General features: G+C 48.9%; 2 protein-coding genes across 5 annotated transcripts in view; both read right to left on the minus strand.

The window, feature by feature from the left end:
* The window catches only part of cped1 (cadherin-like and PC-esterase domain containing 1), a 37565-nt gene extending 35762 nt beyond the window's left edge, over positions 1-1803 (minus strand). For 2 of the 3 annotated variants that reach the window (XR_010327307.1, XM_064318707.1), the window contains exon 1: positions 606-1802. Coding sequence is in view for 2 of the 3 variants with exons in the window: in XM_064318707.1 (XP_064174777.1) it covers positions 606-902 (297 nt within the window). In the remaining variant the exon portion in view is untranslated. Of the gene's footprint in view, positions 1-605 lie in introns of all 3 variants that reach the window. The other variant, XM_064318708.1, reaches the window with a different exon arrangement.
* Positions 1804-6833: 5030 nt separating this feature from the next.
* btbd11b (BTB (POZ) domain containing 11b) overlaps positions 6834-22500 on the minus strand; it is a 16841-nt gene continuing 1174 nt past the window's right edge. Inside the window, exons 2-15 of one of the 2 annotated variants that reach the window (XM_064318575.1) lie at positions 18266-18418; positions 17668-17833; positions 17249-17338; positions 15530-15631; positions 14608-14701; positions 14339-14474; positions 13092-13312; positions 11948-12126; positions 11538-11643; positions 11065-11167; positions 10595-10676; positions 9791-9859; positions 9205-9318; positions 6834-9057 (exon numbers count right to left, since the gene is read on the minus strand). In XM_064318575.1, the coding sequence (XP_064174645.1) occupies positions 8848-9057; positions 9205-9318; positions 9791-9859; positions 10595-10676; positions 11065-11167; positions 11538-11643; positions 11948-12126; positions 13092-13312; positions 14339-14474; positions 14608-14701; positions 15530-15631; positions 17249-17338; positions 17668-17833; positions 18266-18418 (1825 nt within the window). In that variant the 3' untranslated portion in view covers positions 6834-8847. The remainder of the gene's footprint in view (positions 9058-9204; positions 9319-9790; positions 9860-10594; positions 10677-11064; positions 11168-11537; positions 11644-11947; positions 12127-13091; positions 13313-14338; positions 14475-14607; positions 14702-15529; positions 15632-17248; positions 17339-17667; positions 17834-18265; positions 18419-22500) is intronic. The other variant, XM_064318576.1, reaches the window with a different exon arrangement.

Raw genomic sequence — 22500 nt, forward strand, 5'->3', positions numbered from 1 at the left:
TGGAGTATTGGGATAATTAAGGTTGAGAAAAAACCTGTCAGATGCAAACGGTTTGTCTCACAGGTGCTTAACATTCTGTCAGGGCAGAGAATGAGGCGTACTCTGTAAATAACCCCCCCCCCCCCCGGCGCGCTTCTGGCACACGTGCCCCCCTCCTCTGGGCCAATCCACACATAGCCTTGAACTTCACTTCCAAAAATACTTCCATAAAACACAGGCACGCAAGAACAAATTTACTCCCGACTTTCAGTGAACCACTTCTATTTTCTATTCTTAATGGATGAATCCTCCCTACGGTCGTGCACTGGTGAAGACCAAGGTGACTGGGCTGATGGGAAGGGCTGGACCGTGCAGTAAACCACATTAATAAACATGACGCACGCTGAGCTACCTTAGCCTGTGGAGACACTTGCAGAAGGTGAATGTCAACCATGATGCACTAACCAAGTCTCAAAACACAGAATACTAGAAATCAGAGGGTCTATGAAGTTTTACATCTTACAGTGAAGTTTTATAGTATGAAAATTTAACTAGGGCAACTGGTTTTAAAATGGACAAATATATAAAACCTGCATGCATTAAAAAAAACATGCATCAACACTCACATTTGATGATTCGTTTTTCAAAGCTCCAATCACAGAATTAAGGCGCTCTGGGTGTTTGATCAATAACTGCCCAAACTGTTCGACAGGCTCCGTTGACTTGTTCGGCAGGGTAGAGACGGTAGGGCTAGCCTTCAACCGACTCCGGGCGACCGCCAGGGTCTGGTAGACGAGGCATAACGCAACTCCTACGAGCAGCACTGAACGCGGACAACAGCGACGGCGGAGCGTCCAAAGCTGCCGACAGAACATCCCCGCTTCTCTTGCAGCTTTGAAGGTTCCGGACAAGCGGCATATCATTTGGAATGTTGGCTTCGACCCCGCATCCCGCTCGAGCGCACGGCGAGAAACCGTTAAAAAGTGATAGGAAAGGTATTTGGACTAAAAGCGCACTTCTGAAAGTTAGGCAGCGGCGGGACGACTAGATGCCCAAGTTTCATGCTACGCTTAAACGGTCTCCAGTACCGTTTTGGGGTGTCTACTTAAAACAGATAAAAATGTTTAGTAAAGTAAATAACTATATCCATGTCAGCGATTTCATCATAAAGAAAATTTGAGATGAGTAAATCCATAAAAACAAGCATAGTTTCCAAGTTTCCAACACAAACGCGCTCCGGAAATTAAATGTAATCAGTTGGATCAGTGTGCGCCAACATCCAGGCGCAGTTTCACAACCAGGAATACCGCAGAGACTGGAGCAGGCAAAGGTTTTCCACGTCAGGGGAAGCGAGGCTCCAGATTAAAACCACTCCGGGTAGCGGAGCCTCATGACTGCCGATGATCACACGGCGCTGCGCTTTGACAGGAAAGCTCCAGCCGGCCCCATGCCGAGTTTTAGCTCCGTAAACAACAGGAGGAGAAACTATCGAGTCCAAAAGCATGCAGTTTATTTCGCACACATCTGCGGCTTTTGATGTCCAAATAAGGTAGTAGCCAAGCCTACTTTCCGTGTGTCTTGAAGTGAAAATAACCAGAGAAGTGGAGTCCACCTGGTTTCTATTAATCCTTGAAAAAGTAAACACTTACTTCCTCCCTTCTTCAAACCCTTGATTTATACATGAATACAAAACGCTACTGCAGCCCCACGCAGCTGCACTCCCAGATGATGAAAAATTTGAGAACGAACAGAATCTGTCCCACAACTGGAATGCTTTAAAAATACAAATGAACACTGAAAGTTACCGACGTCTTTACTCAGTGCTCAGAACTGCACGCGCCCCTGCTCGGCTGGAGCTCGCGAGGAGCAATTCTAAGGCTAGTTGAATACCGGCCACTTGAAGTGATATTGATATTCATTTATTTATTTGGCTATTTTTGGGTGTCTGAACAGAAAAAAATAACCCAGGGAACATCCAATACCGAAATAAAAATGTTCCATTTATGTCACACTCAAACACACTAATAACAGTCGTATTTAAGGTACAGAATATTGCAAATAGCATTTATGAATTCAACGTTGAATGTACTGTAATATTGCGTAACCAAACTATAGCGAATATAATGACATTTTAAGTTATTATTACCAAATGAAAGTACATTAATATGTTAATGTCCATTAATAATTTAATGAATACGGTTTCAAAAATGTCTCTTACTGTCATTTTTAATTTGCCAGAGTTTATTTGAATTAAAATGATTAAACCACTCAGATTTTTATTGAAAACAAGATATGCAGTTTTGTAACTACATAACAATAATTTTCGATAAACATTATTTCAAAAATAGGTAATACATTCTGTAAAATCTGATGCAAGGAGGGCATCTCTGACCATTCTTCCATGCACAATCTTCCCAGATATTTTGGGCTGTGTTTGTGGACTACCAGTACAAACTTCAGATGGTCTCAAGTCTGAGTAATTTTGTGGTCGATTTTAACTGTTCTCATATTTACTAATGATGGATGCTGCATATGTTTCAAATTGTTTAATGAGATTGATTCATAAATTAAACTGCAAAAACCATATGGGACTGTGCCCACCAACTTAGCCAACAGAACAGCAGTCATTCTAAATGTGTTTTAAAATGAATATAGTAATGTTAACATTATTAAAGGTTGCAAAAGCAAGGACATGTAAATAGGAGCGTCACATTCTTACAGGGCTGTGTATTGTTCTGTGGATGTAGTGTCTATTTTTTTGATCGTGCAGTTTCAAATACCGGAAATAATGATCTGATTAACAGTTACACTGAGTTTAATTAGTCACAGGTGTGTGAAGTTGATGTGGCACTCTATACAGGAAATGCACTGGCGCCTCCTGCAGGGAGGATAAGGCACTGCGTTCCCTGCCCTTGTTTGGATTTCTCACATATGACGCTAGTCTGAGAGAACATCATGTAGCGATAGCCCATTACTGCTCATTTAGGACGCTACATGTATTGGTCAAGCTTTCTAGAAGTTTAATGGCTTCCAGTTCATAAGTGTCCTCTGTTAATTTAATGGCATATTTGGTGTGCAAAGCATTCCAAATAATTTAAAATGGAAAAAAATTCAAGGGGCGATTCGCTATTTCCACCGCCATCTAATGTCCAAAAGGGACAACTGCAAACTCAACCCAAAACATGACATACATCCTGAGATGCTCTCGATCCACATCCCCCCAGCTAGTTGTCAGATGCCAATTGCAGCATCAAAAAAATTCAAGCGACGAGTCTTACGTCGGACAACTAATGAATGATATATTTATAAAGCAACTTTGCAATATATTACAGCCATGCAAAGTTACTTTAAATGCTACAGGAGTGCCAGAAGTCATTTGTCTTGTGTGGCCCGGGATTGTCACGGTTTTCGGTTTAGGTTGCTGGAAGCTAACGTGGCTAACTGTGCAACACTAACAACAATTTATGGAAAAGAGTTGGAAAACTCAACATACACAAGCCACATTCGACAACTGCACAACAAAACTAGACTAGCTATCGCTACCAGGACGCCTGTACAGATAGGCTAACGTTTCGGAATGGCTTGGAAAATGACACCCATCACTACGCTAGCTTGCTAGCTAGCTACTACGCCAGTTCTTCTGGTTTTTCACGTCTTTAGACACATGCAGTAAGTAGCTCTAAAGTCATAATTTACTCACCACTTATGAGATAATAGATACCGTTAGGCCGCAAAAGGCAAAATGAGTTTTTTCAGTTTTGCTTTAGCAAAGTTAGCTGCCTTAGCTGCGTTAGCTATTTAGCTTACCTGCCGAGAAGAAGGGAACCAACACTTTTCAGCCCTTCCAATTCCCTCAGTTCTCTCCACGGACCAAACGCCAGACCGATTTTTCCCACGAGCTTTAATCGTGACACTTTTGGGATGCGTGGCGGGGTTTCTTCGGGCTAGTTCTGGTTGGGGTAAACTGCCTCTCCATGTCTTCACTGGAACTCTTAACTGGCAGCCGGCTTCGTAGGCCTGTCTTATTCGATAAAATGGGCGCAGGTGCGTTGATGGAGGCGGTACCCCAGTTGTCTACCAGTGACCCCTGATGTCACAGGTAGACAAACAAAAACTGGATTTACAGACTGTAAAATATTCGAAATTACCAAATGCTGTCCTCTCGTGGTTAAGTTCTATAATTACATTATCTGCTCAAGAATCACCATAGACATGTACATATGTCTATGAGCACCACTACCGACCACTACTCGTTTTCTGCCCTCTAGTGGCGAAATTCTACAACTACATTATTTGCTCAATGAACGACCGCTTCTTATTAAATGCTGCTATCTCGTGGTGAAATTTTATAACTGCATTATTTGCTCAATTAACAAGCAACATAACTGAACATGCGCTTCTGATTAAATGCTGCCCTCTCGTGGTGAAATTTTATAACTGCATTATCTGCATTCCCTAAAATCAAATATCGTTAGAATTTTAAGGAATATTGGGCTATATTTTCTAATTGTCACAAGAAGAGTGTCTACTTGTTTGTTAAATTAATCTTATATAGTTCCCGAGAAGATTACACTACCATAGACTGTATAAAATAAAAATAGGACACTCCCAATGTGGACACTACTCAATTTCTGCCCTCTAGTGGTGAAATTCTATAACTGCATAATCTGTTCAATGAACACGTAACTTAACCATAGACTGTAGAAATTAACTCACTTTAAACACGATGACTTTGTCTATTAGCGCCCTCCTGTGGGAGATTGTGAGAATACACTATAAACACGGTGACTTTGTCTATTAGCGCCCTCCTGTGGGAAATTGAGAGAATACAACATAAATATATACGAACTGGTGACTGTAGGTCTATTAGCGCCCTCATGTGGGAAACTGTGAGATTACACCATTACACAAAAAACCGGCCCATTAAAGCTAATGGAACTACACGGAAGGCTAGGCTAGGGCTAATCAACTTCGGCGTAATCAGCTACAAACGGGAGATATAAGAAACGGCGACTGTAGCTCTACTAGCGAGAATACCTTTATATATTAAACTAAGCGGTTAACAGTCATATTTTTAATCCAGTTATACCCATAATACACATCCAAATAAATGTGTGATTTTAATTGACACGACTCAATAACGAAGTTACAGTTACGTCGTTTTACTCATAGTAAGTCAGTTAAGAGTTGCTGTGCACTGTAAGTCTATTAGCGCCCTCCTGTGGGAGATGTGAGAATACCTATAACACGTGACTTGTTATTAGCGCCCTCCTGTGGGAGACTGTGACAATACACTATAAACACGGTAACTTTGTCTATTAGCGCCCTCCTGTGGGAGACTGTGACAATACACTATAAACACGGTGACTTTGTCTATTAGCGCCCTCCTGTGGTCGATTGTGAGAATACACTATAAACACGGTGACTTTGTCTATTAGCGCCCTCCTGTGGTCGATTGTGAGAATACACTATGAACACGGTGACTTTGTCTATTAGCGCCCTCATGTGGGAAACTGTGAGATTACACCATTACACAAAAAACCGGCCCATTAAAGCTAATGGAACTACCCGGAAGGCTAGGCTAGGGCTAATCACCTTCGGCGCAATCAGCTACAAACGGGAGATATAAGAAACGGCGACTGTAGCTCTACTAGCGAGAATACCTTTTTATATTAATCTAAGGGGTTGACAGTCATATTTTTAACCCAGTTATACCCATAATACACATCCAAATAAATGTGTGATTTTACTTGACACGACTCAAAAAACGAAGTTACTATGAGTAAAACGACGTAACTGTAAGTCAGTTAAGAGTTTCTGTGCACTGTAAGTCTATTGGCGCCCTCCTGTCGAAATTGAGAGAATACAGTATAAATATATACGAACTGGTGACTGTAGGTCTATTAGCGCCCTCATGTGGGAAACTGTGAGATTGCACCATTACACAAATAACCGACCCATTAAAGCTAATGGAACTACCCGGAAGGCTAGGCTAGGGCTAATCACCTTCGGCGCAATCAGCTACGAACGGGAGATATAAGAAACGGCGACTGTAGCTCTACTACTACTATCGTTTCATGTGCTCTATACTGAGAGCACACGACATGATGTGCTTTGTTGTTCCAAAGAATGTAGAAACCATTTGAAATTCACACATTTCTCTTAAATCTTTGTTGCGCTTATAATGGACAAAACGCCTTTTTCACACGCAAATGAGTTAATTATATAGTAGTTCTAACCAAGACAACGTGGGGTTTACTGAAATCATGATACATAACGCATCTCGGTGGCTCTTGTATGTTATTAAAGGCGATATACTGTAGTTCTCAAAGGTCATTTCAGAATAAAATTTAATAGAGTCGGCAGAATATATTTTTTCTACTACTCCATCACATGAAGTGCTGCATAGTCTCATCATCTGTTTGAGTTGCACTGCTAAATGTACGCTTGTATTCACCCAACCTTCAGAGGTGTTTGTACAGGAGGTGAAGCAGGAACAGTAGTTATGGTTGTGACATTAGTGACATCACACAATTGCTCAAAATGTCACAGATTTACAAACGTACAAGTCATAAAGTACTACAGTACAGGTTCACATTTTCATTATTTAGATTATATTATTTGAAATTAATTTTCTGAGGCGGAGGGGAGATTCAACCTACAGCCTAAATATTACTGCAACACTCTGTGTATTAAACATGAACTCTGGATATACCTGAAGCTTCCACAGATGCAGGGATTTGACTTCTCAAATGTGTCATATTCTGGAAGGGTCCAAGTGAGGTGTCCGCTACAGGTTTGTGCCAAGCCTGCAGGCACACACTTTAATACACAATCAAAATAACATGCTCAAATGTTGCTCAAAACTTCTTTTATATTCTTGTAATTTGCAATTCAAGACACCCCACAATGTTTTATATATATAAGATTGGGATTTCCATGGAAACAGATATAAATATATGGTATCTATATAGTGGACATACATATTCAGTCATACATATCATACAGTTATCTACATGTGAGTTCACAATGTCTGGAAACGATGATCATCACAGCATTAATCCACACAGCCTGTCCAAGTGAGTCAGGCGCCCCCTCTAAACATCTGGAGTTCATGCTGTGCTGAGACAGTGAGGGACTCAGGTTGGCAGTACCAAGACTGTTTCTTTTTTTTCTTTTTTAATAGACAGCATTACGCCACCTTCTCAGAATTGGTATGGCTGACAGACGGACAAATCTAGAAACAGACGAGCAAAGATCACACAGGTAACATCCAGTGGGGGTCTGGCGCAGGGTGAGAGCACAGCTTTGTACAGCAGCAGCATCAGCAACCAGGAAGCAGGAAGCAGGAAGCAGGCGCGTATGTACAGGTGAGCTCACAGGAACCACGCTTCTGATTTATACCAAATATTTACACCTCCTTCCTGCTGGCGCTGGGTCACACTCCTCTCAGGTGGGGTCCCTCTGCATCTGAGCCCCCTGCTTTATAAATATTATAAAGGGCCCAGCCTTCCTCGCACGGACAGCCCTGCGCGCTGAAGGTGTCTGAGTACACGTGACACAGCGAAACTACAGGAAACTGGCACACTGAACTCAGAGACTGATCTGGGGAACGATTAGTGCATGAGAGTGAAACCTGCTGGGTTATAACTCTGGATCTTGCCGCAAAGGGGGGGGGGGTTCCACCATCAGAGGGCTACTGTGCGTGGCACACTGTACGCTAGCTCAGCTTTGGGGGGGGGGGTTAAAACACGGACGCATGGTGCCAGTACTCTAAAACAAAATGGGGGATACAGGAGCGTGCTGTTCACTTGGACACAATTTTCACCACAGCCAAGCAAGCAGGTTAGCAATGTCTTGTACAATGTTTGGCATCTTTACCTACTCAGGCAAATTAATACGTCACAAAGAGGTGCTAAGGAGCCTCAGCAACCTCCCAGAATTAACAGTAAGAGAGTACAGCATGCTGAATGTTCCCAGGAGTCTCTGACAGTCATCTGTGTAACCACAGTGGGAAAGAATGGGCTTAAGCTGAGAAATGAATTGGCTGAGCAGGATAAAAGGTATCAAAAGTTTTCACATGCACTGTGATGTCACAAAGAGTGGGTATGATGTCACACTGAGGTGTCAAAAGAGTCAGGACACAACATGGTCACAGCTGCTAAAAACTGGCTACTGTGGACTCGTGCAGAAAAAAACTTCAGTCCGATAACTTTTCCCTGCTTCCTGTCAATCAGGAACTCTTCTCTGCAGGGGCACCCTAACCGTTTTACAACAGGCAATTAAAAAACATCTTTGCAGTCCGTGTTGAGGCCCTCCAGTCACTCGCCAGCAACAGCTCCTCCACCAATTGGTGAAGTTTAGACATTTATGTCACTGACTCGATACATGACCTTGATTAGCATGTACCAGTTCTGCATATTGTTAGTTTGGCCAATCTCCATGAAGTAAAACGCCACTGAAACACTGGCAATACAGTATAAACAATGAAAACAAACAGACTAACAAAACGAACAAAAAAACAGAAGATGTCGCCCGAGTACACAGCCAAGCGGATGGTCTCGTGGCCTGATGGGGATCGTTTGGAATATGCCTTGGCGACAGATCAGGAAGCAAATGGATAAGAGTTCTGTGTTTTTTTTTTCATAGCCGATCTGAGCTGCATAGCATTCCCACAGCGTTCCCATAGCATTCCCACAACATTCCTACAGCATTCCCGCACCAGTGCATGGGCGCTACTGGGGCCTGCGGAATGCATGTGTCCCTGGAGGAGATGGGTCGGCTGTGGGAATGCTGTGCGTCGGTCTGGCTCCAGCTCCAGCTCAGCTCCAGCTCCAGCTCAGCTCCAATCCGGGTCCGGGCTCCAGCTCACACTATGGAGCCCTTGGAGGAGGACAGGTGTATGGACTGGATGCGGGTGGCCAGGGTCTTCTCCAGGTCCTGCAGGACGCTGGTCACGGGCGCCTCCACCGGGATGTCGTACAGCAGCTGTTTGAAGGCCTCCACCTCAATCAGCACCACCATGTTCTTCAGGAAGTAGCCTTCAATATAGGCCGCAAGCTCACTCGCCCCCAGGAACTGAGAGAGAGAGAGTGAGAGCAAGGGGGGAGAGGAATGACAGACTGCAGCAGCACTGGCTCGCACCCAGCTCAACAGTAAATACCCAAGAGCCTCCACATGGGGGCAGGCTGGAGCCTGAACTCTGGTCATGTGATCAGGACAAACCTTGGCGTGGTTGTATATCTCCACACAGGTCTCAGTGTTGATGTTCTTGGAGCAGATGATCTCACAGTGTCTCTGGAGGGCTTCCAGTTGGAAGAATTTAGCAGCAGAAAGAAGCTGTAAGCACAGGAGAACACACAGGGTGAGCCGAGTCACACCTACACTCAGTCACACCTACAGTCAGCTCAATCACACCTACACTCAGTCACACCTAGTCAGCTCAATCACTCACTCAGTCACACCTAAGTCAGCTCAATCACACTCACTCAGCACCTAAGTCAGCTCAATCACACCTACACTCAGTCACACCTACAGTCAGCTCAATCACACCTACACTCAGTCACACCTACAGTCAGCTCAATCACACCTACACTCAGTCACACCTACAGTCAGCTCAATCACACCTACACTCAGTCACACCTACAGTCAGCTCAATCACACCTACACTCAGTCACACCTACAGTCAGCTCAATCACACCTACACTCAGTCACACCTACAGTCAGCTCAATCACACCTACACTCAGCTTAGTCACACCACACACTCAAACTGAGCTCATTTGGGTAAATCACTTTAGTTCCGAACCTCACCTCCATAATCTCTGTGTTCCTAATGTGCAGTGATTCTGTTCCTCCACAGTACAGATACTGCATCACCAGCTGCAACACAGAGGCACCTTCGTCATCATCACCACCACCATCATCATCCTCATCACCACTCTCAGCATCTTCATCACTATCATCACCATTTAATGAATCTGTTGGGCACACTGTGTGTGTGGAGTCCTTTAAGGCAGCTTTATCACTGGGAGTATTTTACATTCTGCCTTTCGATAGCAGAGCTTCCTCTCAGACTCCAGTGAGGATACAGACTCAGGTCCTTAACGCTGTACACCCCCCCCCCCGCCCTCTCCCCCCCCCCGCCCCGCCACGGTCACTGCCTGTTCCAGCTGACCCCACATAACCGCTGGCAGAAAGAAAGCATGAAAATGTAAATGTATTAAAGCATCCATGTATTGAAAAAGTTGCTGAAGTCTTTGGTTTTAAAAATGTCATACACAATAAGCCCTGACAGACTGTAAGTGCTTTTTAATGATGCTTTATCAGCGCTAGCTCTTCAGTCAAAAAAGCTAGTGCACCTGTGGAGTGTGCCCAAGTCTTGGCCTTTACCACAACCCCAGGGATTTTAACTGGACCCTGAACATGCTCTCTGTTCTCTCAGACAGCCAGGCTTCACACACGTATCACCATATTTTCAAATGAGGAATACACAATTTCAGGGTTTCTACACGTTGCCTCGTTACTCATGAGTGCAATAACAGTGGATTCATTCTCATTCCAGAACAGGCATCTGTGATGTCACAGACTTCTCTGAATGAACATTCCCCGTTTTACCTGGAATATGTTGTACTTGACGTGGCTGATTTCAATGCAGGTGTTTTCCGCAGCAGGTCTGTTTGAGAGGAGCAGCTTAAACCTGGAGAGGCGAGGAAGAGCGGGAGAAAAGCAGACATGCCTAATCAATACATCCTGAAGGACAAGCCGCATCGATCATCAATACGTGGATTCGAGTGCTTGATTACATTCCCTGAATCGCCAACCTCAGTAATGTTAATGTGATACACAGCAGCCCTGAGGATACACCACCCATGACTATTCCCTTTCCTCCAGCCATTTAAAAGACCTGTGTTCTGATTCAGCTCTTCATAAACTACACAGAGTCACGAGCCCAGTACACAAACCCTACACTACACTGCCCTCCCTGCAGACACCTGAACACACTAGCCACATTCAGCCAGACACAGCGCCCCCTCCTGGACTGGAGTTACCCATGCAGGCACAGCGCTGCACCGCTCAAAGCTCACCTGTTGGAGGCGGTAAAGAGCAGAACCTTGTGGGCGTAGAAAGGCTTCCCTTCCACCAGGAAGGTCACGTCAGACATCTCCTTGTTGTTCAGGAAGTGGGGATCTGAAACAGGAGAAGGACATTTTATACAGTGCGTAATAAGAGCCCATCATCACCACGCCCAGACAACCCTCTGAAACAGCTGAGCCTTCAAGCAAACGCTTCATCAGGGTCAGGCACGGCCTCATTTTAGCCCTCATGATGCCAGGCTTGACTGCCATTATACATGACCCATTAAAGAGCACAAATGAGGAAATGTTTATCACAATGTTTATCACACTTCGTTTTAAAGGTCAGAACAGAGAGCCTGCAATGGGCAAACAGTGCCGGTAAATAAGGGCCAGGGGAGCTCCTTCTCTCCAAAGTCTGTTCACCGCAAAATCCCAAAACAGCGCCCGCGGCCGTAACCCTGTCCCGCCTGTGCAGGGCCTACCTAAACGGGACGTCTGCTTCCTCTTAATTTCGGTCAGCTTTGGAATAGGGTAGGGCCCGTAGCACTGGGTGAAGATCACTGAGAGCTGCTGGCTGATCACCTCGTTCTGAGAAAAAACACAGAGAGAGAGAGACAGAGAGAATGAGAGAGAGAGAGAATGAGAGAGAGAGAGAGGGAGAGAGAGAGAGAAAGAGAGAGACAGAGAGAATGAGAGAGAGAGAGAGGGCGAGAGAGAGAGAGAGACAGAAGGAGAGAAAGAGAGAGACAGAGAGAATGAGAGAGAGAGAGAGAGAGAGAGAGAGAGGACAAAACAATCAGACTAACAATGAGAGAAATGAATGCCGTTTTCCTAATTCCTTCTAAATGATGCCATTTGGACAGCTGTTTGTGTGAAAACAGAAGAGCTCTACCTTGCTGGCCTGGAGGATCTGGAAGAGCAGGGGCAGGCCGTGGGTGATGAGCTCCTCGGTGTACTCCTCCTCCTGGATGCAGCTGAACTCCTTCAGCAGGCCCTGGATCAGAGGCCGGCGGTGCTGCAGGAAGCAGGTGCGCAGGGACTCCAGCCAGGTGTGCAGCGTCCAGGGCACACCTGCACACACAGCAAGAGACATGCTTAGACCCGCCCCTAACCCCGCCTCTAACCACACCCCCAACCTGCACACACAGCAAGAGACACGCTTAGACCCGCCCCTAACCCCGCCTCTAACCACACCCCCAACCTGCACACACAGCACAGACACGCTTAGACCCGCCCCTAACCCCGCCTCTAACCACACCCCCAACCTGCACACACAGCACAAACACGCTTAGACCCGCCCCTAACCACACCCCCAACCTGCACACACAGCACACACGCTTAGACCCGCCCCTAACCCCGCCTCTAACCACACCCCCAACCTGCACACACAGCACAGAGACATGCTTAGACCCGCCCCTAACCCCGCCTCTAACCACACCCCCAACCTGCACACACAGCATAGAGATGAGCTTAGGGAAATATCACATTCCCACATGCTCCTCTCTTTTAAACACAACCAATTCCAGAAATTCCCTAGCCTCAGTCTCCCACAGATCTTTTCAAAGTCAATGACAAGGATGTCTATGAGATATTGGTGAAATGCCTGATGGGAACTGTATTTCAAAGCCAAAACTCCTGTAGTGCAATTGGAAAACTGGCTTTGCTTAGCATGACAGAATTGTAAAAAGAAACCAGTTATGATTTATGAAAAGTAATCTAGCAAATATTTGGTAAAATTGCTACCACAATCAGAATACGTAAAAACACGTGGACTGAACTAAAGCATGGGGGATCTCCCCTTTAGAGTGCATGCAGCACAAACTCAGGCATCTGGCATTCTCACGCTCCATGGGAAAAAAGTGAACATCTGAATGTTAGGGAGATTAAAAGCGAGGTGTGGGGGGTTAGCGTAGGCCATGGGGGGCGATCATCAGGGCGCTGGTCATGGGGGGGGGGGATCGTCAGTGTGCTGGTCATGGGGAAGGCGATGGGGAGGCGGTGCGGGAGGCGATGGGGAGGCGGTGCGGGAGGCCCACCCAGGCTGCGGATGTCGATGGTGATGTCCACGTGGCCATGCTCGGCGCTGTGGTACATGGCCTCTCGCAGGGCTCGCAGTTTGGCCTTGCCTGTGCGGGCCGTGTCGAGCTGGGGGGGGCGTGCGCCCCCCAGCTCGGAGCCCTCGGCCAGGATCTCCTCCAGGGACAGCACGTCCCCCTTCCCCTTCTCCGCCTGGGACAGCAGCTTCCGGAACACGTTCCTGGGACAGGACAGGGGTGCGTCACATTCAGGCACGGGAACAGTGTGTGTGTGCATGTCTGTGAGTGTGTGTGTGTGTGTGTGTGTGCATGTCTGTGTGTGTGTGTGTGTGTGTGTGCATGTCTGTGTGTGTGTGTGTGTGTGTGTGTGTGTGTGTGTGCATGTCTGTGAGTGTGTGTGTGTGTGTGTGTGTGTGTGTGTGAGAGTGTGTGTGTGTGCAGGTCTGTGAGTGTGTGTGTGTGTGTGTGAGTGTGTGTGTGTGTGTGTGAGAGAGAGAGTGTGTGTGTGTGTGTGTGTGTGCATGTCTGTGTGTGTGTGTGTGTGCGTGTGTGTGTGTGCATGTCTGTGAGTGTGTGTGTGTGTGTACGCAGTGTGTGAGTGTGTGTGTGTGCATGTCTGTGAGTGTGTGTGTGTGTGTGTGTACGCAGTGTGAGTGTGTGAGTGTGTGTGTGTACGCAGTGTGTGTGTGAGTGTGTGTGTGTGTGTGTGTGTGTGAGTGTGTGTGAGTGTGTGTGTGTGTGTGAGTGTGTGTGTGTGTGTGTGTGTGTGTGTGTGTGTGTGTGTGTGTGCATGTCTGTGAGTGTGTGTGTGTGTGTGTGTGTGTGTGTGTGTGTGTGTGTGTGCATGTGTGTGAGTGTGAGTGTGTGTGTGTGTGTGTGTGTGTGTGTGTGCATGTCTGTGAGTGTGTGTGTGTGTGTGTGTGTGTGTGTGTGTGTGTGTGTGCATGTCTGTCTGTGTGTGTGTGTGTGTGTGTGTGTGTGTGTGTGTGTGTGTGTGTGTGTGTGTGTGTGTGTGTGTGTGTGTGTGTGTGTGTGTGTGTGAGTGTGTGTGTGGTACGCAGTGTGAGTGTGTGAGTGTGAGTGTGTGTGTGTACGCAGTGTGAGTGTGTGTGTGTGAGTGTGTGTCTGTGTGTGTGTGTGTGTGTGTGTGCATGTCTGTGTGTGTGTGTGAGAGTGTGTGTGTGTGTGTGTGTGTGTGTGCATGTCTGTGTGTGTGTGTGTGTGTGTGTACGCAGTGTGTAAGTTACCTGTGTCCGTGTGCGGCTGCCAGGCTGAAGGAGTTCATGTCCCCCTGGGGGGCGCTGGAGATGCCGTTTCGGTACATGGTCCCGATCATGGGGTCGGCCCCCCGCTCCAGCAGCAGGCTCACCAGCTCAAAGTTCCCTGAACACACAGCAGAACACGTGTGTTAATGAGACCGAACACAGCATGTGTGTGTTAATGAGACTGAGCGGACCGTGTGTGTGTTAATGAGACTGAGCGGACCGTGTGTGTGTTAAGGAGGCGCAGGCCGTACCTGCAGCGGAGGCTAACTGTAGAGGAGTTTCGGAGTAGTTCTCAGCCCCGTCCTGCAAAGAGCCCTCCACATTGGCCCGGGCGTCCAGCAGCAGCTAAAAAAGAGAGGGGGGGGGTCACTTTTCATTCAGGGGGGCGGGAGCCCAGCACACACACACAGGGAGACTGACACAACACAAGCCTGGCTGTGCTGGCGTAAGGACGCTACCGCGATGTGACCGCGTGGGGGGGGTGTGACCACAGGCCCCCGCTGCTGTCCTCTCAAACTCCCTCTCCGGGGGGGAAAACGGTGCGACAGCGGATTTCAGAGCACTGCTGAACGTTCTGGATTCCAACAGCAGGGGGCGCTCACACCGCACTCACACCTCTGGGCTCTGACTGGGACCCCAGCAGGCCCGTGGAATGTTAGCCTAACCTGGGCGCTCACCTGGGTTTGACACCAGAACCCCTCCACTGACGACCAGCCAGCACCCTCCAGAGCAGGTAATGTGGGCTTCTACACTCACCTGAGCTCACAGGTGTAAGGGGCGTGTCCCCCCCACAGGTAAGGGCACATAAACACCTTTAACTCTCTATCTGTCTCTCTGAGCACAGTCTGACTGGGGCTGTGCAGTTCACCTGAGCTCCCTTTGAAGCCTCTCAGACTCCAGGTGAATAAAGGTGAGAAGGTTCTGCAGGTAGTTGGTGCTGCTCTCACTCAGTCCATACGGGCTTTTTATGGTGAGAGTCCCTCCCATTATATTTTAAAGAAATACAATTCCCACATCAACATTCAAAAATAGAGAGAAACGACCGAAGATCAAGGACAGAACTGACAACATAAGGCCATTATTATTATGATTGTGCATAATAATAATCAGAGTGACAGAGTTAAGAGAAGGGCATTGTAAGTTAGTAGAATCACAGGTGAAGGCTGGCACTACCTGCACGACAGGGACGTGTCCGTGTAACACAGCGAATGTGAGAGGGGTCCCCTGGCGCGTTTCGGGATAAACTGAGGGGTACTTGTGTACTGTGTTTGGCACCTGGGAAGTCACAGGTAAGGTTGAGGAGAGAAATAGAGCCATTAAAACGCCAGGGCGCACAGCATGCGCGGGGGGGGCACGGGGGGGGCAGGTGGACAGGCGGGACTCCTTGCAGGTTCAGCCAGCACAGGCCTGTGTACTGCTCAACCTCCTCCTGCCTGTGCCGAGCTGGAGCACAGTGAACACAGCCAAGACTGTGCCTCTGCTGTGTCCACACACAGCGGGGGGGGGGAGCAGTGTGTGTCTGCTGCGTCCACACAGCCTGGGGGTGGGGGCAGCTGAGGGGGCTGTTGGGAGGGCTGGGGGGGCGGGCTGGGGGCGGCTGCAGCCTGGGGGAGGGGTGACTCATCAACGAAGCTCCAGCAGTGTGCGTCGCGGTCGTCTGCTATCAGAAGTCAAAGGTCAAAGGTCAAAGGCAGCACGACGGCCTGTGTGTGCGTTTACAGTAAAGTCTTGCCGCCTACTGCTAAGCAGGACGGGAACTTCAGAGGAAGCATGATTCAGACTGTTACTGAAAAGTGAATCACACAGATTAGAAACCGTCCTTCATATTCTTATGACCTAATCGGGCTGGGAGATTTACACACGCTTAACTGTATCCAGAAGGAGCCTGTTAAATAACGACTTTAAAAGCCCAGTGATGTAACTTTAAGAGCTGTCATAATGAGCGGCAGTGCTGCAGAGCTTCGTCGCGGAGTCACTCCTCGAGTTCCACTGCCACAGCGTTAGCGCAATGATAGCGCAACGTTAGTGCAATGATAGCGCAACGTTAGCGCAATGATAGCGCAACGTTAGCGCAATGATAGCGCAACGTTAGCGCAATGATAGCGCAACGTTAGCGCAACGTTAGCGCAATGATAGCACAACGTTAACACTGTGACACAGGGACCGACAAGCCACATTACACATTACACACGTAACACATCTTACACACATTACACACCTTACACACATTACACATCTTACACACATTACACACATTACACTTTACACAAATTACACACCTTACACGTTACACACATCACACACAGTACAGTTCCAACAGGTTACGGATCTGGGTCTGGGACATGAGCCTCTCCAGCCGGGATCCCTCTGGACCTTCAGTTCCCCTAAAAACATCTCCCTGGAAACCTGAGCCCCTGGAGCTCTGAATGTGATTATCATCTCCTTCTTTCAGTCTTACAGAACCGAAATATGCTACTGGAAATATATAGCCTTCTTCAAAAATACAATTATCACAAAATACATCTCACAGTAATGTACATAAGACATATATTCTAATATCTGAAGGTGGCCAATATATGCATACTTACCCATATTTTTTCCCATATATTGTCACACATTTCCCCCTTTTAATGCAAAATTTTTATCTGGTGTTGTTTTATTTGCACGTTGTGAGGTTGTTCTTACAGTTAGCACACTTCTGAACGCCTGTACAGCACTTTGCGCTTAGCTCTAGTGCTGTGTAAATAGAGTTACTGTAGTTTCGGGGGGGTGGGGGGCAGGGGAGGTGCACATCTAAGATCCTGTACAGAGGCATGCCCTAGGACCAGAAGAGTCACGGGGACGCGGGGGGGGGGCACATCGCCCCCGCACACCGCCCCTCCCACCACTGACCTCACTGTTGATGCCCGCTCCCGCATCCAGCAGCATCTGCACCATGGCCTCATCTCCTCGCACGCACGCGTACATGAGCGGGGTCATCCCCTAGGCAACGGCACAGACACGCAAGGTCACCAGGGCAACGTGTCACATAACCAACCCGCCCACCCCCTCCTGCCCGGCTCATGCTGAAGTAATATATGCTAAATCTCTCTCATGGACACAGCTGCAGCACCATTAGTAGATGTGAGCAGCTCAGGGATGTGAGCAGTGGATGTGAGCAGCTCAGGGATGTGAGCAGCAGATGTGAGCAGCGCAGGGATGTGAGCAGTAGATGTGAGCAGCTCAGGGATGTGAGCAGTAGATGTGAGCAGCGCAGGGATGTGAGCAGTAGATGTGAGCAGCTCAGGGATGTGAGCAGTAGATGTGAGTACCTGTTCGCTCATGCTGTTGATGCCGTCGGGCCCCAGCAGGCTGACGGCCTGCTTCACCAGGTCGGTGCGGCCGCAGTTGAGCATGCGGAACCCCAGGTCCTGCAGGAACTTGGCCTCCGTGGACGCGGCGTCCAGCTTGCGCGAAGCGCTGAAGCAGTCGTCCGTCCTGCAGGACCAATCAGAGACCCAGTCATCCATCCAGTGGGACCAATCAGAGACCCAGTCATCCACCCGGCAGAACCAACCACTGAGGAGCGACTGATCTGGCCACCATTGAAGGTGGTGACTGGATAGTGTGTTAAAGATGCTATATGACTGCAATATATAACAGTACTATAATTATACAACATAATATAATAATATAACAATGTAGCACTGTAAAAACAGCAATAACAATAATAATAATACAAATACTAATAATAATAATCACATTGCACATATGACCTAGCAGTTATGTATTTTACCAGAAGCCGTTAGCACTGACAGTCCCAGTGTCCCCGAGCTAGCCCTCATCTCTGCTGCTCAGTGTAAGACTGCGGGGGTCGGTTTTTGGGCAGAAGCGGGGGCTGGTTTCTGAGGGGGTTGTGGGGGGGCGTACCTGAGCTGGCGCGGCTCGCAGTCCACCCCCGGCAGGAGCAGGCGGGCGGCCTGCCGCACGTCGTCGCTGTCCACAGAGAAGCTGCGCCGGTGCTCTGCATGCGCCACCGCCGCGCGGATCCACTCCATCAGCGGCGGCAGTACCAGGAACGGCCTGCAGGGGGAGACACAGCCATCAGCAAAGCGCCTGCCTTTTACCCAACCTGAGTGCCAGCATGCTGCTGCAGCTGGGTCTGTGCACACATCACACTGCAGTACAGCTGTGTAACACACACACACTGCAGCACAGCTGTGTAGCACACTTCACACTGCAGCACAGCTGTGTAGCACACACACTGCAGCACAGCTGTGTAACACACACACACTGCAGCACAGCTGTGTAACACACACACACTGCAGCACAGCTGTGTAACACACACACACTGCAGCACAGCTGTGTAGCACACACACACTGCAGTACAGCCCTGTGTAACACACACACACTGCAGCACAGCCCTGTGTAACACACACACTGCAGACAGCTGTGTAACCACACACACTGCAGCACAGCTTGTACACACACAACTGCAGTCAGCTTGTAACACACACACACTGCATCACAGCACTGTGTAACACACACACACTGCAGTACAGCCCTATGTAACACACACACACACTGCAGCACAGCTGTGTAGCACACACACACTGCAGTACAGCCCTGTGTAACACACACACACACTGCAGCACAGCTGTGTAGCACACTTCACACTGCAGCACAGCTGTGTAGCACACACACACTGCAGCACAGCCCTGTGTAACACACACACACACTGCAGTACAGCCCTGTGTAACACACACACATACTGCAGCACAGCTGTGTAACACACACACATACTGCAGCACAGCTGTGTAACACACACACATACTGCAGCACAGCTGTGTAACACACACACACACTGCAGCACAGCCCTGTGTAACACACACACACTGCAGCACAGCTGTGTAGCACACACACACTGCAGTACAGCCCTGTGTAACACACACACATACTGCAGCATAGCTGTGTAGCACACACACACTGCAGCACAGCTGTGTAACACACACACTGCAGTACAGCTGTGTAGCACACACACACTGCAGCACAGCTGTGTAGCACACACACACTGCAGCACAGCTGTGTAACACACACACACTGCAGCACAGCTGTGTAACACACACACTGCAGTGCAGTTGTAAATGCGCAGTATCGGTGCAGTACATTTCACAGGCTGCAGTCAGCGCTGCTCTGCATATCACAGAGCTTCATTATGCAGCTGTCACACGGTCGCGAGCGCAGCTGCGTCGGCTGGGTGCTCCTCGGGAAGGGGGGGGGCGGGGGGGGGAGCTGGTATCAGCCGCACGTTTCTCCGCTGAGCGCCCGCCAGGACACGGGGGCTGAGTTCTGCGGCACCAGGAACGCCACAGGGCCCCCCCCCCCGCACTCTCACACGCGTGTAGCGTGACGGCTACAATCACGACTGTGAACACGCCGGCTCACACACGCTCACACACACACACACACACACACAAGCTCCCACACACACAAGCTCACTCACACACACACGCTCCCACACACACAAGCTCACACACACACACACGCCCCGACACACACAAGCTCACACACACACACACAGGCTCACTCACACACACACACACACACACACAAGCTCACACACACAGGAAGCACGTCCACACACACATTATTCTTGCATATCCTACCGCTGCACCATTAGGGCAGCCATTCTGATTCTGAGCTTAATGGCTGAACAGACCATCCTGCCTCATTATACTCAGCATAAAGCACTGAGCTACAGAAACGCACACACTGATCTTTCACAAGTTAACATTCAGTGTGACAGAAAGAACCCAGCTTGTGTTGGGTTGTTAGCTCTGTCACAGAAGACTGGATTATGAAATAATTAGGTCCCTGCTGCAGTGAAATTTTTAGCAAACACACACATCTGTCCCAGGAAGTATTTCCAAAAAGCACAAGAGAGGCATTTATTATGATCGTGATTATTATTTAGCGTTTATTTAACAGGATGGATCTGCATGGTTATCAGATAAATAAGAGCAGAAGCGCTGGGGGTGATCCCGTGTCTCAGAGACGCCGCTCGCGCTCTTAGCCGCTCACACGCCGCACACACGCCGCACACACGCCGCTCACACGCCGCACACACGCCGCACACACGCCGCACACACGCCGCACACACGCCGCACACACGCCGCACACACGCCGCACACACGCCGCACACACGCCGCACACACGCCGCACACACGCCACACACACGCCGCACACACGCCGCTCCAGGAAACGCCTTTGCTCACAAGCGCACGTCGGGCGACCACACAAACTGAGCCGTCACACGAAGTCGCAGGAGACCGAGGGCCAGGGCAGCCATTTCTCTGAGCTCTTAACCCAGAACGCCTGAAAGCCCGCGGCCCGTTTACGAGCCTGATGAGGACACTCACGGCACAAACGCGCTAACAGCCATAACGAGCAGGTCTGGGCAGGTCTGGGCCGTGCACCATCAGGCAAGGTCTCGGGGGCTTCTGTGGAGATGGGGCCTATTTTCCAGGAAGGATCCACGCCAGGCCTTGCGTTTACCCGGGTTAATTCCCCACACGTTGGTTTCCCTCTCTTTGCTGACATTTTGTCCTCCTTGGAAATTAACATACAAATTTATCAGAGGAATAACACGCAGTATAAATACAGAGACACGCTCTGTAGATAGAAAAAGACTCGGGACAAGCACCAGATGGATTATGGCCACTGTGTAAATGCGATACACACTGCTCTGTACTACAAGCAGGGCAGCTGGGCTAGCTGCTGCTACCTATGATGCTAATGGGCTACACGGCTAACACAGGCTAACGCGTGGGACGGTGAAGAAAGGTGTCGCTGTGCTAAAAATATCACACCTCCCTCCTGCAGAAGCACACCGTCCTGCAGGGACACTGAGCTCAAGCCCCATTTTTGTGTGAAACCGTTCTGCTGAACTGCATTACTGCCCTGTTCAGCCCAAAGGGTGCAGCGTGACACCTCAAAAAGCACACAACAGAGGCTGTGCATCTGGACAAGGCCGCCCAAAACAGGGCAAACCTGCGCTCTTAGCAAACAGAATTTTTGTTTTGTTTCATCCAACGGAAACCTTTTTCCGGTTTTAGTCTGAGCGGTGAGCTGAGATCCGGAAAAACACAATTCCTGGGTAAAAAATATAATACTATGACAAAAAAAAAAAACACTGTAAAAACGGACTCAAATTCAGAGGCCTTTGTCTTCAGACTCCCTGCAGTTTGTAGCACGTAGCATGCAGCACGTTTCCTCTGATCTTCAGGTAACGGACTGGAAAACAAACAGCAGCCTGGAAACAGCCATCTGCACACTGCCCCTCAATGCCACTGCGTGCGAGCGTGGAGGCTCGCCGTCATCGGGAGTGATTTGTAGACACACACACTTATGAATTATGCAGACTGAACCCTGTCACCGGGAGAACCACAATTAGAACGAGCTCCAAGGATATATTTGCCTACAGCTTCCAAAAACGCCGTCTGAAACCGAGGGACCAAGACCAACAGAGAGGAGTAAAACACAACAAGCGCGCAGACTAAAATAACTACAGACGCGGCACTACGAGGCAGACTACACTGCAGTGCAGTGGCTCCAGCGCTCACAGGCCTCTCAGTGCAGCCCGGTACCTTACTGATGGATAAGATAACCCAGCCCAATCTGGCGGTGTGCGCCCCTGAGAACTCTGGGAGTACAAGCCCGGGGGACGCGCTGGGTCATGTGCTTCCTCACCAGGGCAGCGCAGTGTGCCAGGCCAGTGCAGCCTGTTAGATAAACCACGCACAGGCCAGCTACCCAGCCAATCAGCACCGAGCGTTCAGAAGCCTGCATCTCCAGCCCTTCTCCAGAGGGCCTGTAACACATTCCAGTACGTACATGTGCACGTGTGACACGCCTGCAATCAGCCTGAGAAACAGCTCAGAAAGGCCTGAGCACCATGTGTCTGTGCTCCCTGCCCCCCCCCCCCCCACCCTTCAATCAGGGACACGCTGGACACGCTGAGCAGCTCAGCACGGGGTGGGACGGGGCTGTTTTTGGGGGCCTCTGGAAGAAAAATAGCCTGTCTAATGCCTGCATTCCTCAGTCTGTCCTCTGGGACTGCGCTTGTGGAGCAGAGCGACACCTGCAGGCGGGAGGGCGCCAGTGCA

Source organism: Anguilla rostrata, chromosome 19 (assembly GCF_018555375.3).
Source record: "Anguilla rostrata isolate EN2019 chromosome 19, ASM1855537v3, whole genome shotgun sequence".
In the NCBI taxonomy this organism is placed as follows: domain Eukaryota; kingdom Metazoa; phylum Chordata; class Actinopteri; order Anguilliformes; family Anguillidae; genus Anguilla; species Anguilla rostrata.